This window comes from Vombatus ursinus, unplaced genomic scaffold (genome assembly GCF_900497805.2).
Source record: "Vombatus ursinus unplaced genomic scaffold, bare-nosed wombat genome assembly UNPS02014822.1, whole genome shotgun sequence".
NCBI classification, from domain to species: domain Eukaryota; kingdom Metazoa; phylum Chordata; class Mammalia; order Diprotodontia; family Vombatidae; genus Vombatus; species Vombatus ursinus.
This window is the reverse complement of record NW_020954600.1, coordinates 12,537,280-12,553,871: the sequence shown is the minus strand read 5'-3', so window position 1 is coordinate 12,553,871 and position 16,592 is coordinate 12,537,280. Positions and strand designations below refer to the sequence as shown.

The 16,592-nt window shown below is 39.8% G+C and overlaps 1 protein-coding gene across 11 annotated transcripts in view; it reads left to right on the top strand.

The window, feature by feature from the left end:
- CD44 (CD44 molecule (Indian blood group)) overlaps positions 1-12,074 on the top strand; it is an 89,826-nt gene extending 77,752 nt beyond the window's left edge. For all 11 annotated transcript variants that reach the window (XM_027837809.1, XM_027837811.1, XM_027837810.1 and 8 more), the window contains 3 exons: positions 2,998-3,078; positions 5,702-5,780; positions 9,683-12,074. In XM_027837809.1, the coding sequence (XP_027693610.1) occupies positions 2,998-3,078; positions 5,702-5,780; positions 9,683-9,896 (374 nt within the window). In that variant the 3' untranslated portion in view covers positions 9,897-12,074. The remainder of the gene's footprint in view (positions 1-2,997; positions 3,079-5,701; positions 5,781-9,682) is intronic.
- The last annotated feature ends 4,518 nt before the right edge of the window (positions 12,075-16,592 follow it).

Genomic DNA, 16,592 nt, shown 5'->3' with positions numbered 1-16,592 from the left:
GGCTAGCTGACTTGAACAGTCTTGTAAATTAGGTAGAAGCGTACCTCTCGAGCTAGAAGAGACTTGGGGCCCATCTCCGGAGCATAGGACATAGCATAGTGTAAAGTCTATTGAGGGCTCTGGACTCAGAGAAATCAGATGATCTGGGTTCAGGTTCTATCCCTGACACTTCACCACCTGTGTAACCTTTAGCAAAGCATTTAAACCTCCCTGGGTCTTAGTTTTCTAACGTGTAAGATGAGGAGGATTGAACTAGATGGCCCTTGAAAATGCCCTTAGTTCCAAATCGAAGATACGAGGAATCAAGTGGATTTCCTTGATATCTCATCAGAGGACTATTGTTGAGTGTTCCCATACTATGAAACAGTTATCCATCACAGGGGAAGGCATCTAAATTGAATGAGTTAAGGAGACACAAAATTAATGAAGCTTAGATTTGGGTCACCTTCTTTGTGATATATCTTAGAGGGTTTTCTCCATTTTACTGAACTTCCTTTTTTTTTCTTAAAAGAAAATGTTTTATTAATGTCTTTTTTTTTTTTTACTTCCAGCACAGTCATCTTGGGATATTTAACTTCCATCTAAAAACAAGCAAAAAATCAATTTTTTAAAAAAAATCCAGTGAGCTTTTTCTTGTAATTAAAAAAAAAGTTAAGCAAAACCATCCAATATAATGACCACATTTGACAGTGCATGCAACATTTTGCACCTATAATCACCCAACTCTCAAATTAAACCAAAGTTTCTGCTGGCTGCTACAAGCAGATTGGCTGCTATTGATATCACAACAAATCAAAGCTGGAAAAGAATTTGAAATCTTTGTAACTTAAACCTCCTGTTTTGCAATGTGTTTTGTAGTAGAAAAATTGTGGTATTTCAGAAATCAAGAGAAGGCTCAGTGGGTACTTATCAAATCTCTACTGCATACAAAACACAGTGCTAGAATCTAGAGATACAGAGACAACACAAACACAGTCTCTGCCCTTAAGGAGGGCATGGTGTACTGAGCAGCTGGGAGAGATGTGTTATGTACCAATAAGTATTATTTTTTTAAATTGCTGAAGGAGAAAACAAATAATTGTGTGAAGATCAGCGCTTAGCACAGTGTCTGACACATAGAAGGTGCTTAATAAATGTTTGAGTGATTTGATTGACTGATTGACCAGGGAAGATTTCATGGAGGAGGTACTAACCTGAGCCTTGTTGGAAGAAAGTGTGGAGCCGAGGAGGAGATATATTCCAGACATGGTTTGGGGTGGCCTTCATGAATCCATGGAAAGGGGACAGATGTAGAGTTGAAGACAAGGAACAACTGACCAATATTTTAGTGGGATTATTTGTTGTCCTTCATACTTGAAGAGGACCAAAATAACATCACTATTTTTGAGCTATTTTTTATGTTTATCATATTTTTGGCTTAGTGTCTCTTCTGAAGAAGGGAAGGAGAAGAAAAGGAAACAAGCATTTATTAAGCACCTACTATATGCTAGGCATCACACTAAGCACTTAAAAAAAATTCTCATTTGATCCTCACAATAACCTGGGGAGGTAAATGCTATTATTATACTCATTTTACAGGTGAGGAAACTGAGGCACACAGAGGTTAAATGACTTGCCCAGGTCACACAGCTAATATCTGAGGCTGAATTTGACCTCAGGTCTTCCTGATTCCATGCCTAGTGCTCTATGCCCTGTGGCACCCTCTAGCTGCTTCCAAGTACCAAGGAATAGAATGGAAAAGTGTTTATTAGACTAGAATGGGAAAATATTTACCATGTGCCAAGGACTGTTCTAAAGCCCAGGGACATAAGCAGAAAATCAGGACAGTCACTGTTCTTAAGAAGCTCACGATTAATTGGGGGAGACATATAAATATAAAAGGGGGACTCATGTTCATGTTCAATTCACTGCATTTGGAAGGGTCAGGGAAATACTTAGACAAGGGATGGTCACAGGAAAAATGACAAGACCCAGAGGCCCTAGCAGAGCAGTGGTACCATCGTCAATTACCATCATCATGGCTAATATTTACATAACATAATTCTTTAAAATCTGCAAAGCATTTCACATATTTACTCACTTTGTCCTCACCACATCCCTGAGAGACAGGTGCCATTATTATCCCCATTTTACAGATAAGGAAACTGAGGCTGAAAGAAGCTAAGTTTCTTAGGCAGGACTTGAATTCACATCTTCCTGAATCTAAGTCTGCCACTCTATTCATTAGAAGTAATGGTAGTAGGAAGGATGAGCATCAAATTGGACTTTGAAGGACCTGGGTTCAAAAACTAGTTCTGTTCCTTATTTCCTATAAGATCTTGGGCAAGTGAATTGCCTTATTTCTGGAGTCCTTAGTTTCCTTATCTATAAAATGGGTTAGTTAAATTAATGGACCTCTAAGGTCAGCTAGCTGACATTCTAGGACTATGCGTTTGCGCGTTGAATAGACTGACATAGAGAGATTGGAGTTGAGGTTGAGTGGGGGGACAGGATAGCACTGTGATCCAGAGCCGAGTTCCCCAGAGCATCCTGGATGCAATTGAGAATTTTCATGTTTTTTTTGTTTTTTGTTTTTTTTTTTTGGCTAGGCAATGGGGTTAAGTGACTTGCCCAAGGTCACACAGCTAGTAAGTGTTAAGTGTCTGAGGCCATATTTGAACTCAGGTCCTCCTGACTCCAAGGCCAGAGCTCTATCCACTGAACCACCTAGCTGCCTCCAAGAGTTTTCATGTTTTGTTAGGAAGAGGGAATGCTATCTCAAAAAGGCCAATGTTAGTCAAACTGAGAGCAAAGCTAAGAGGTAGGCTTGGGGGGAGAGGGGGATGTTACCCCAGATGGTGTAGCCCAAATCTATCCTTATTTTTACTTTGATCTCTTTAAAATAGTAAAAGTTTAGCTCTTTCCTGTATGGCTGGGGATCAGCTCATGGTGAAGGAAGCATTCCCTGATGACTGTTTTTACAGGCGCCAAGGTAAAATGCCTTGTTTTCTTTTCTAGCATATTCAACACCAGTCCCTGATGGAAACCAAGGCCAATCTGAACAAAATCCCAACCTTAAAAGGAAGCCCAAAATTCCAGGTACGTTCCAATTTAAAAGAGAAAGATCATCTTACAGAGAGCCTCACCAAACCTCTTTGCCCTGATGAATCACAGAAGGAACAGCTGAAAAGGATTGTACAAGACTGGTCATCAAGGCTTATTCTTACGGTCTTTCAAATCTGTGGGAGAGGAAGCAAAGTAGATTTCATTATAGCCGGATAGCGCAATTCCTACCCCCTGAAACTGTGGATAGTGTAAGCCATTCGGTCTCCTGGGTACAAGGTTCAGAGGGATGAAAACACCTCTTTCCTTTTCCATTGAGCCTAGATTGACTTTTGAGTAGATTTAATCCCTGAAAGCTCCAGAAAATCATTCTAGCGCCATCATCACTGCAGCTGTGATTCTGGGTGTGAGCCAGTCAGCAAGAGGCTGTAGGAGACACTGATGGGACCAGCTCTGGACAAATTAATTTGCCCATGCCCTGAATTCCAACAAACGTATTTGTTCCGGCAACATTACAGTGAACTGAGTTCAGGTGCACTGAATGGTGGGAAGTTAAAAGCTTGTTTTTGGAACCATTCAGAGAATGGGTTTTCTTCATTTCTACCTATCATCCCTAGGTTTTTCCATATTCAGAAAGAATAGATCTTTTTGGAGGGAACTATGCATTTGCAGTGGTTAGCAATGTGGTTGTCAGGTTTAGAGTTTTGAATTAGAGGTGTTATGGCAGCGTGCATAGAGAGCTGGCTATGGATTGGGAGGACCTGCACCCAAGTTTGGTCTCTGCCACCCCCTAGCTATGTGACCCTGTGAATAACTCACTTAACCTCTCAGAGCCATAGGCTACTTTCTAAGACCATAAAGAGCAGACAAATTGTTGGTCTGCATTGCTGAAGGGAGTTTTCCATGCTGGAACTTTCTTACAACAATCAAATGATAGGTTGGGAATTAATTGCAAAATTTTTAATCTGGCTCAGGATCGAATGAGAACTTTTATCATTAGGGTTTAATTCAATTTAAGATTTACCTTGAATTGTAATTTGATCTATTTCAATCCATACTCACTGCAGGGGTCACAAGACCATGTCTCTTTAGGACAAGGGGTCTTAAGGATTTTTGTGTGATATAGACCCTTTTCACAGTCAGCTAAAACCCATAGACTTCTTCTCAGAAGAATATTGAGGTTTTCTTTTTCACTCACAATTGAAAGAAATACTAAATTTTAATTAGAGGTTAGTAAGTATTAAGTATTTTTTCTTGTCCAAGTTCATGGACCTCTTGAAATCTATCCATGGACCCCTTGAGGGGGGCCATGGAGCTTGGGTTAAGAACCCTTGCTCTAGTAGGAAGGAACTAAGGAAGCAATTGAAACTCCTTCCAGTGATCTGTTTGCCTAAACTCTGCCAGGAGCCAGAGCCCTTCAAGGGTTTGGGGGTGGTAAACACATGTGTTGCTTAGAGAAATAATTTACCATGACTTGGGCATTCAATGAGTCACATACAAGTCAGTGCTTGAAATAGGGGAATAAAGGGACAAAGATTAATCCTACCTCTCCCTTTTTTTCCCAATCTCCCTTACTGCCTCCCATAGGTTTCTTTGACCCTCTTCTCCTCTATCCCCACAAGACATATTTAAGGGAAAAAAAAAACAAAAGCAGAAATTTTTCATAATTATTTTCACTCAGTTGGTGTTGGGATTAAACTGAAGTCTTCCAATCAATCAGTCAATTAATAAGCATTTACTAAGCACCTACTTCTGTGCCAGGCATTCTGCTAGCTTTCTGAAGCTTAATAGGTACCAAATTAAAAATATTTTTTTCTTAATCTCTAGAGCAAGAGTGTGAGGTATTATGTGTAAAAGAAATTACTGAGACTATTAATCCAAATTATGAGACAGTCTCTGCTCTGAAGGAATTTACCTTCTATTGAGGAAAGAGCAATGACTCGAGATTTGGAGCACCTGAATTCACATCCTACCTCTGACATACATATTTTTTTCTTTAATTAATAAGAATTGGGTCAGCTAGGTGGCACAGTGGATAGAGCACTGGCCCTGGAATCAGGAGGACCAGAGTTCAAATCCAGCCTCATATACTTACTAGCTGTGTGACCCTGGGCAAATCGCTTAATCCTGATTGCCTCAAAAAAAATCATTTAATAAGCATTTATTTCCTCTCTCCCCCTCTACAATTTTTTCCTTTCTAGTGGAATATGGGTAGTAAAACAAAACTTCTACATTGGCCATGTCCAAAAAAATATGTATCTAATTTTGTATATCTCATCACCTCTCTGGAAGTCAGTGACCTTGAGCAAGTCATTTCCTCTTCTCTGTTAAGTCTAGGAGGACTAAGTGACTTCCTAGGTTCCTTCAAGCTATAGATCAATGATTGATTCAGATCTATAAACCTATAAAACCTGGGAAAACTCCTGGCCAATGGAACAGTTAAATGAATGGTCTGTCTACTCAATTTAATCCAGCAGACAAGCTAAGTCTTTGTATAGTTTGTCTTTAGATAAGAGACTGGATACGAGGTCCCAACCTCCAGCATCATCCTTCTCTCTTAGCACCTGTCCTGTAGTAGAGGGTCTTGTTGGATTCAATGAGGTGAGGTTCATTTCACGCCCATCCTAACTCACACGTGTGTTTTGGCTCATCTCACCAGAATGGCTGATTATCCTCTCAGCTCTCTTGGCACTGGCTTTGATCCTGGCTGTATGCATTGCTGTCAACAGTCGGAGAAGGTAAGACCCTTGGTCGTTTTCACTTTGTTCTTGGAGGGGAATCATTCAATATCTATCATAGGCTACTACTGCCTTTAAAGAAAGGAAGAATTTTGAACTCTCTACTTGTTCAAAATTCTTAAGGGGTACTTAAGTGGGCAAGAGGGGTATTATTTCTCAATTAAATGACTTCAGATGTGGTTGGAATTATTGAAGTCAGACAGAAGGGAGAACTTTCCTATGGTGTAAGACTGAAATGATCACAAATTGCTGAGGCTCTTTTCCTAGAGAATTTTGGAGAGAGAATAGACAAACATCTGTATAGAGCACTTAAAATTGTTCTCAGTGGCCAAGATGGTCTAGGCTAGATGGTCTACTTGTAACAATAATAACAATAATAATAATACAAAAGCTAGCATTTATATATCGCTTTAAAATTTGCAAAGTTTCTTATAAGTACTATCTCATTTTGTCCTCACAATAACCATGGGAGTTAGATGCTATTATTATCTATTTGACATATGAGGAAACTGAGGCAGACAGCGGATAGGTGATTTGCTCAGGGTTGCACAGCTAGTAGATATCTGGGGCTGGATTTCTGATCTTCCTGACTCCATGTCCATTGCCCTATCCACTTTGCTACCTCTAATATGTATGTAATCCAGGGCAAGTCACTTTAACCCCTTGGGCCTCAGTTTCCTCATCTGTCAAATGAGGAGATTAGACTAGATGAACTCTAAAAAGCGCCTTTAACCTCCAAATCCATGAACCTATGAAAGGAGCTACATCACTTATGTTTGGCCTTTAGAGCGTGAAAGGAAAAAAAAATAGCTGGGGAAGGGGGTGGGAAAAGTGCCAGATTGAAATCGAGTGAAGCTTGGGTTGTAGCTGTGTGACCTTGGAGAAGTCATGAAGCCTCTCTGTAGCTCTGTTTCCTCATCTACAAAATAAGGATAATATTGATTTCAGTACTTACTCTGTGGGGGTTGTGGTGAGGGAACTATTTTGTAAAGACTTCTGATTAGCCAATTGGTCAATCAATCAACTAATCAATAAATAATTATTAATTGCCTACTACTATGAGGCAGTGAGGTGGATCAGTGGAGTCAGGAAGACTTCAATTCAAATCCAGCCTCAGACACTCACTAACTGTGTGACCCTGGACAAGTCATTTAACCACTGTCTGCCTCAGTTTACTCACTGGAAAAATGGGGAGAATAATAGTACCCACCTCTTAGGGTTGTTGTGAGAATCAAAGTAGAAAATATTTTTAAAGCACTTTGTAAACCTTAAAATGCTAAATTAGATAGCTTAAACTGCTGCCTATTATTATTTGTCAGGCATTGTGTCAGGGAATACAATGACTAAAACAAATATGAGATAAGCCCTGTCCTGAAAGGGCTTTCAATTAGAAGAAAGCAAAACGGATTTAAACATACACACACAACACCAAAAAACCCATTCCTGGAGAGATATGAAGAAACGGAGATGGAGTGGTTTAACTGACAAAAATTTCCCTTAAAGAATATCTTGCGTGAATAAAAGTCTTTTTTTTTCTTCATTACTTTTTTTTTTTTTTTTTTTTAGGCAATTGGGGTTAAGTGACTTGCTCAGGGTCACACAGCTAGTAAGTGTCAAGTGTTTGGTCTGAGGCTGAATTTGAATTCAGGTCCTCCTGACTTCAGAGCCGGGACTCTATCCACTGTGCCACCTAGCTGCCCTATTGCTTCATTACTTTTAAAAAGTAAAATATAGATTTCTCATTGTTTGAATCCCAGACGGTTGGCCAATTCTCAGGGTATGGGGTCTCCAATCCTGATCAGGTTTCAGTAAGTCATTCTTGGCCGGTATTAGTATAGGAATGTCAGAGCTGAAGTGCTGAGCACATGGTCAGGTTCACCAGTGACGTCCATCCCAGGGGTTTGTTAGAACAGCTGGAGTCTGCACATTATGCCTGAATAACTCAGGACCTAGTTTCTATTGCATCTATTTAGGAAAAATAAAAAAAAGACCACCCGTTTGTTTCTTTCCCTGTCCTCCAAATGAAGTCATTTGCCATAGCAACCAACAAACAGAGATAGGCTGGATACTGGGCAGCTTGCTGGGAATGGGGCCGCCTGGGTGCTGTGAATTAACACGAACTTGATAATTGAGAACAGATTTGCAATTGTTACTGAGGGGTGGTTAACCAAGTAGGCTGGGTAAGTCTGTAAGTACACATCTCCCTTCTAAAGCCACCAGCCCATTACTACTTTTTTTTTTAAAGGCTGCTCTCTCTCTTTCCCCCTCCCTCTCCCTCTCTTTCTCCCTCTCTTTATCTCTTTCTGTCTCTCTGTCTTGCCCTCTATCTCCTCTCTGTCTCTCCCCCTACCCCTTCCACACACACACATTTGCTTTACAAAGAGATCCAAGATCCCCAAGCTAGTTTTCATCTGGAAAGTCTGGGATGGGAGGGAAGCATCATGTGGACAGCCCCATCCAGAGACAATTTTCGGTCCATTGCTACTGGCTGAGGTCTTCCTGTTCTGGTCTACGCTTAAGAGTCATTCTCATTATGGTTGAGGATTCACTTTGAGCCTTAATAGAACTTGGAATCATTCTCCTTGTATCTGAGATGAATTTCGTAGGTTCTTGGTCCTAGGGTTAGAAGAAATCTCAAGAGACTGGCCAGTCCAAAGTCATCCATTGTACCAGTCAGTCAACAAACATGTATTAGCTAAGTGCTGATGTTTTTTTACCCTCTTCCCTGAATCCCAGTAGAATACAGAACCCTGATTCCTAGAAGCCAAAGGGACCTTAGCGATCATCTAGTACAGTTTCTCATTCTATAATGGAATTAATTCCACTCAAAAACCTTTTAGTAAGTGTAAGCCATCATGCTAAGCACAGGAGATCCAAAGACAAAAATAAAACAGTCCTTGCCCTCAAGAGACTTACATTCTACTCGAAAGATATAATATACACAGATAAGTATAATTGGAGAGATTCAGAGTCAGATGGAGAAGACAGATACATAATGCTGTCTACCTCATACGCATGGAGCAATGTTATTCTTTTTCATGAGAAAGAGGAAGTATTGCATCATGGTAGTCAGGGAAGTGAGGAAACAAGATGTTTTCTATAGGGGCACAAGGTTCAGGTCTTTCCCTTTACACGGGGAAGTTGTAAACATCAGATGAAGTAACATGTGAAAGCACTTTGCAAAAGTTGCTGTGGCACAGCAGAATACATGCTCAGCTGAAGAATCACAAGATCTAGGTTCAAATTCTGACTCTGCCATTTATCATCTTAGGCAAGCCACTTGGCAAGACCCACTTTCTGGGTCTTAATTTCTAATCTGCAAAATGATGATGTTGGATTGTTGTTCAGTCGTTTCAGTTTTGCATCTGACTCTTCCTGACCCCATTTGAGGTTTTCTTGGCAGAGATACTGGAGTGGTTTGCCATTTCCTTCTTCAACTCTTTTTACAGATGAGGAAACTGAGGCAAACAGGGTTAAGTGACTTACCTCAGTTAGAAAGTTAGAAAGTGTCTGAGGCTGGATCTGAATTCAGGAAGATAAGACTTTTTGACTCCAGGTCTGGAACTCCATCCACTGTGCCACCCAGCTGCCCTTAACTCTAACATCCCTTCCAGTTCTTGATTTATGTTATCAAGGTTGAGTTTTTGGTATTTATGGTAAAATCCTTCAGTCTAGACTAAGTGGTTCAAAGGGAAATCTGATTGAGTACAACAGCAACTTGTATCATTGACTTTTGTTTGAAAAAAATGTAGTTTTATTACTTCGATACACAGGTAGTAACTCAGACTGGATTAGAAGTTGGGGTAATAGCTGAACAAGTGGCCCTCCTTCCTTGGCTGCCAGCCCAAATCCCTCTCTTCAGTTCCATTGACCTCCTCTTGTATTAATTTTGTCCTGAATAGGTGTGGGCAAAAGAAGAAGCTGGTGATTAACAATGGTAATGGAGCAGTGGATGACAAGAAGACCCCTGGGCTGAATGGTGATGCCAGCAAGTCTCAGGAAATGGTGCATCTGGTGAACAAAGAGCCATTTGATAGTCAAGTGGGGCAAGATGAGTGTATGACAGCTGATGAAACCCGGAACCTGCAGAATGTTGATATGAAGATTGGAGTATAAGACCAGCCAGGCCTGCTTGTCAAAAGAGAGTTGGGGACATCACCATTACATGGAACTGGGACTAACTCAGATGCAATGTGCTACTGATAGTCATGTTGGCTTTTTTTTTTTAATCAAAAAATTTTTTTCTCGTCCTTTGGGTTTTGTGTTGTCATTAGTTTTTTTTTTTTTTAAGTTAACCCCAAGTTACCAAAATCAAACATTGTTGGGTACAAATTTGATAATACCAGTTCCTGCCTGGAGGGCTCCCACCATCTGTGGTTTGTGATGGGTGGCTGCTAGCTTGAACGAAGATACATTTTATCTTCTCCTGTCCTTGTATCCCTTTCCATCCCCTCTCACCTTCTCCAGTCTCACCCACCCTCGTTCTACCTTCAGAATCTTCACAAATAAAAGTCCCTATGCCCAAAGAAGGTTTAAGGGGAAGGGGGACGGAGGATTAGAAGGAAACATCAAAGCAAAACCAGGCAGGGTCTCATTGGGCAGGGATGGAAACACTGTCCCCAACATTCTAGTTGATTCAGGTTTTCAAAGGTGTGCTGGTTACCCTTCCACTTGAAGCCTGCCCCTCTGGAAAGTAGTTAAGGCTCATGGGCCATGCCTGGAGGGTCAAGCTATTTATCTCTAGTAAACTATTTAATTCTGTTTTGACAAGCCCAGCCCTGGAGGTCCATTGATCAGGGTGTCTTTGTCAGAGAAGAGAAAAAAGGCTTTAAAGGTCTGTACTTCTGTCACCAGAACCACTGATGCCACTCTCCTTTAGTAGCTAATCTCTCCCTGTGGGTAGAGACCAGAAGGCCACCCAAAGCCATCCCTGGAATCTTTTTAGAAGTAGTACTCATAAGCTCAGACACACTCAAGACAAATCTCACAAGAGATCAAAGAAGATATCAGTATTGTCTCTCCAAGGTCTAAGAAGTCCCTCTCTCCTAGAACTGTAATTTTAAGAGGCTTGGTACTCATTAGTGTTCTAATTCCCACCTGTTCTATTGCCCTGCAGGTAACTTTAAAATCACATTAAATATGTATGACATACCACTTGCTGAGGTGGGAGGCAGGGGGTTGCCAGTTCATCTGATGTTCTTTTGAACCCTGGCCCAGCTAGTGATGTTCATAAAAATCAACCTATGCCCCTTCACCCTCAGATCACAGTGGAGAAAGCAACAAGTGAATGAAAAGGAAAGAGGATGTAGATAGTTACTATCCAACTTAGAGATTGGAACAGGATTTTTTTATCTTTATTTTTTGCTTTTTTGGGGGGTGGGTGGAGAAGCAGGGCTCCTGTGCAAGTGCTTTTATTAGTGTATTTATTTTTATTTTAACAGGCTAGTGGAATCCATTTTGCCCAGGTTTAGGTCATGGTCCTGGATCAAGTTTAGATTGTAAACAGAGCCCGAATGGACCTTGAAAGTTATCTTACTTAACCTTCCCTGTCCTATTATACAGATGAGAAGGAAAATGGGCTTGCTTAGGTCAGTTACCTAAGGGCTCCCAGAAAGAGTTAATGGACTTTTTCTCATTCTTGGTCCTGGGAAGACTCTAATTCCATGTATGGTACTCATTTGGCTCCCTAAATCAATTGTATCTCCCTTTTTCTCTTCCATGACACCCAGCAGCTGAAATAGGCTTTCAAAACTTCTCAAGCCCACTTAAAATGAGTCACCAAATCCATAAAGTGGGTCTGTAAAAGCAGATCCCCTTTCTGGGTCATGGTGCCAATGGGAGCCATGTGCCAGAGAGAAAATTGATTCTTGCTCTACTCATCAGGCAATGCTTTTGAGACAAAAACTCTCAGCACAAATATCATTTAAAGCCTTGTTCACAAAAAATTTCTACTCTAAATGAGTCTTACTTAGCAGATAAATAAAGGATAAGATGGCCTTATATCAGTCCTATACTAGTGCCTTGGGGAAACGTTCAATCCTTTTTTTTTTTCTTTTGTCTCCATCCTGGGCCAGTTACAGATCCAACTCTGGGACTTTTTCTTTTAAGTTTCTAACCAATGAAACATCATCTTATGACAAGGGTGCCCTTTATTTCTCTCTTGTGGTCATCCCCAGAAGCAGAAGATGGAATCTATGGATGCCAGGTTTAGAACTCCTGGTGTAGCCCAATTGCCTCATTTTATTGATGGGAAATGCCCACCAGGGCTTCTTTTTTTTTTTTTTTTTTTTTGCCTTTGTATCCTCAGTTTCTATTACCATTCCTGGCAAATAGTAGATAATTAATAAATGCTTGTTGAGTTAAGACTTAGAGAGGGGTGTGATTTGGTCAAGGTCAATTGCAATCTAGTAAGCCTAAGAGCCAGGTTTCAAGTATGGGCTCAAGTCCATTCCTTTTCCCACTATGCCATATTCTGCTCTTGGCCTATCAACAGTCCAGTTCTCTGAAGCCCATCTACTCACAGCATTTCTTATCTTATTTTTTAAAAATTCATGGCAGGACTATGATGTATTTCTTGAAGCACTGATGATTTAATGCATATCTTGCCTCAAACTTGCTGGACAACCTTAAATCACTTGATATCTCTTAGACTCTTGGCAAAATAGAGTTGCTAGAATTGAATTCCTTGCAAAGCAATCTGAGACCTTATGAAATAATCCATCCCACCATTGTCAAGTTCCTCTTTCTTTTAAGGACTGCCCTGAAATTTAGCATCATATAAAAAATTAAACGGAACAAAAGATATATCTACACCTTGATATGTCATAGCCTGGAAAAACAGACCTCTTTGGTGAGGCTTCCCCTTTTCAGGAAACTGTATGGTGCATAGTAGGTGTTTAATAAACAAATGTTGATTAATTGATTGATAGAGAATTACTTTGCCAAGATTTTGGCTGATAGATTGGATCAGGCCAACAGAGTAAGGTGACTCCCAGCTTATCTTGAGAAAATAATACATGTTTGACAAGCAATTACATGGCCTGTTGGGCAGCTGGGTGGTGCAGTGAGCACAGGGCCTGGAGTCAAAAAGATCTGAATTAAAATTTGGCCTTGGATACTTACTAGCTGTGTGACCCTGGGCAAGTCACTTCACCCTGTTTGCCTCAGTTTCCTCATCTGTAAAATGAGCTGAAGAAAGGAATGGCAGACCACTCCTGTTAAGCACCATGTTGTGGGTACTATTTAGTGTGACAGGTATATGATGTTTTCTTTTTAAAAAAATGTATATTGTTCATCTGTGCATGATAATTGGTTGCCCTCATGTTTTTTTTTTTTTTACAGTGTATCTATCTTTCCCCAGATACTTGTTTATTTATTGAGAAACTGCTTATAAAGAGAAAAAGCATGATCTGTACACTGCCCTCATGGAAACAACTTATTGAAAACATTAAATGGGTAATGGAATCCACAAGAAGAAAATTGTACCCTGGTCTTTAATTGAAGGGGGCGCTTTTCTGACTGATTGACAAAGCTGGTAGAGGGGGGAATAATATGGGGCTCACCTGTCTGGGACATTGTAAGGATCGGCTCCAAAATTCTAAGATAAAAGATTTTTGATATACAGCAGGACTGAGACATCTGCCATGTTTGTGCCCCCAAAGGGGATTTGTTTTCATTAACTAAAAGGATGAACTGGGATTTCCAAAGAGATAGTGGTGAAGAGCATAGGATATAATAGGACAATAATTAGAAGGTCAAGTAATAACCTCCTGCCATTTTTGTCATGGTTTTGCCAAAATAGATACTGGATAAATAAAAACATAATGGATGAGGAGATCATGAGTCGCTGTATTCACCTTACGGATGTCAACCCATCTACACTTTCTCATCTGATACCCTTATTGTCCATATTCTTCTAGAATCTCTACACAGAGGATACATCCAGTGTGCTGGGTACCTTTCTGTGGCTATCTGTTATCCCTGAGAGATCGCAGATTTCCAGGATTTTATAGTTTAAAGGACTTTAGGTTCATTCAGTCCAGCTGGTATCCAAAAGGATGTACCTGGTGTATTCAGTCATTGCTTGAATACCTGCAAAAAGGGACATCTGCTACTTCCTGAGGCAGCCCATTCCATTTTGGAAAGCTCTAATTATTTTTAAAAAATTGTCAATGATGTCAGTGATTTGTCAATAATGTCAATGATAAAAAATTACTTGGGGAGAGGCTACCACATCCACTTGTTGTTTCTGATTCTGCCCTCAGGAAACAAGGAGAATAAGTCTTGACTTATTTATTTCTTTGTTTTATTTTTTGCACCAGAGCTGCATGGAAAACTCTCAGTGAGGAAACTCTCTCTACCCATACAGACTGACACCTGGTTAGCAAATTATAGTTTCAGAAAGTTGTTATTCAAGTTCAGAAGATGATGAAATCTTAAATTTAAATCTGGAGAGGACCTTAGAGATCATTTTGTCCAAGCCCCTCATCTTACACACAAGCAAACAGAAACAGAGAATTTCAAAGACTCATTCCATAGTTGCAGAACAAGGGTGGAAAGACAAATTTTCTACTATACCATTATAATGCTGAGGCACTATTAGGCTTGTGTCTAGGAAGCATTTTTTTTAAATGGCCCAAGTTTGTAGTAATGTTCATCTTAGTAGTGTAATAAGAAATGGTTTGTGATAAAGCTCCCAATTAGAAAGCAAAAATGCTCAAATGATGAGTTGGGGTGGGGTGGGGAGATTGAGATCCTAGCCCTGCTCTAGGAATGATCCTTTTTTTTTTATTTGGTTCCTGGAACTGTCTCTCAACTTTGTTCCTTAAACAAAGGAATATCAGACAAAGTAAAGAAAAAGTCAATCATGGGTGCTTATGAGAAATAAGCTTAGATGTGTCAAATACAATATTTGGTAGATTAAAAAAATTAGGAATTGAATTAAGCAAGGGATAGGGTAAGGACTACTATTTCCTCATAACTGTTTTTTGTCTTAGTGCTACAGTTACTGAAACAAGAGCCATGATAAAAAAAATCATCAGGTATGTTTCGATTATATCAGTAATCCTTCCTTCATAGGATGGCCCTTCAAATACTTCAAGATCATATTTCATAAGTCTTTTCCTCACTAGGTTAGCTATTCACAGTTCCTTTGACCAATCCTTGAATTAATATTTTACACAGAATTCATATATTGAATAAGTATTGGATCAGATGACCTCTCAGGTTTCCACTTACTGCAATGGCCACATAAGCCATGGCTATCAATAGTCAGAAAGGCAGGGGGTCAATTGTTGGTTAGTTTTATCCAATTAACAAATGATACAAAGTAGAACATAGTAGAAAAGAGAGAATAGTAATTTTTTTTTCAAGTTAGGGTGTTAACTTAGGATGGCATTGACTATTGCATAATATGAGTTTTTTCAATTAATGAATGAAAAATAATTTCTTAAGTGATTATGGGACAAGTGCTGGGAATACAAACAGAAAAGCAAGACAAGGAGCCAGGATGGTGGAATAGGAGGAAGAAGTACAGTGAGTTTCCCTCAACAAATCTCCAAACATTTACAAAATACATCAAAGAGGTTGATTAAGGTGGAAATTCAAGGGGAAAACAGGTGATAATAAGCCATTTTTGCAGCCCAGATTCACATAAAGAGACAGACAAAGAGATCTGTGGACACTGCTGACGAGATTTGGTCAGGAGCCCAACGCACAGAGAATTCCAGCACCCAAGGACTGAAAGAGAACAGAGATAGTGTCCAAGAGCAAGAAGCGGTTCCAGACACATACTGGAAGCACCTCAACCTTGTGGAGGGTGCTGGAACAGGTGTCCACTAAAAACTTTGTTGCTCACTACCCAGTTCTGGGTCACAAATCCCAGGCAGGCTAAGGAGAGGACCTGTATACAGAGGTAGTGTTCCAAACTAAGGAGTGGTGACTGACCCTAGGCTGTATTGTATGCTGAACTTCCAGACCACTCTAAAGCCTTCAGAGGAAAAATAAGGCCATGAATTCCAGATGAAAAGGAAACCTATAATATTGTCACTCTTAATCAGCAGAGATTTCCAACTAGCTAAGTCTAGCAACAGTTTACTGAAATGCCAAAGGAGACAAACCATAGGCCCACAGCTCACACCGAAACCTGATCCCCAGCTTGAGATGTTATAGAGATCCTGGAATAACACACCATTCAATATCCCCAAGAAATCAACAGTAGAACTAACCCAGACTTATGCCATCCAGAATGACTGGGCTGAGTGAAGTCCAAAGTCAGAGAGAAGACTGGAAGAAGAAGGAAACAAAAAAGAACTATACCATTTAAAAAAAGCTGTTATAGTGACATGGATGCTCAAGACAATAACCCAGAAGGATAAAACTACTCCAAAATATCTACAAGCAAAGCCTCAAAGAAAAACATAGCTTGAACACAAATTCAATTATAAGTCCTGGAAGAGATACAGTAGAGTTTTTTAAGCATTTAATTTTTTTTTAGTAATTGAAATGAGAGTGCTAGAGGGAAAAAATGGAAAAGAAATGAGAGCTATGGAATAAAGCTTTTTTTTTTTTGCCTTTCCTTTTTTATTTAGGATTTTATTTTATTTTCCCCAATTACATGTAAAAACAATGTTTGACATTTTTTTTTAAAACTTTGAGTTCCAAATCCTCTCACTTCCTCCCTCCCTCCCTCTCCTCCCTCATTGAGAAGACAAGCAATTTGATACAGGTTATACATGTGTAGTCATGCAAAACATTTCCATAATAGTCATGTTGTGAAAGAAAACATAGACAAAAAAAATAAAAACTCAAGAA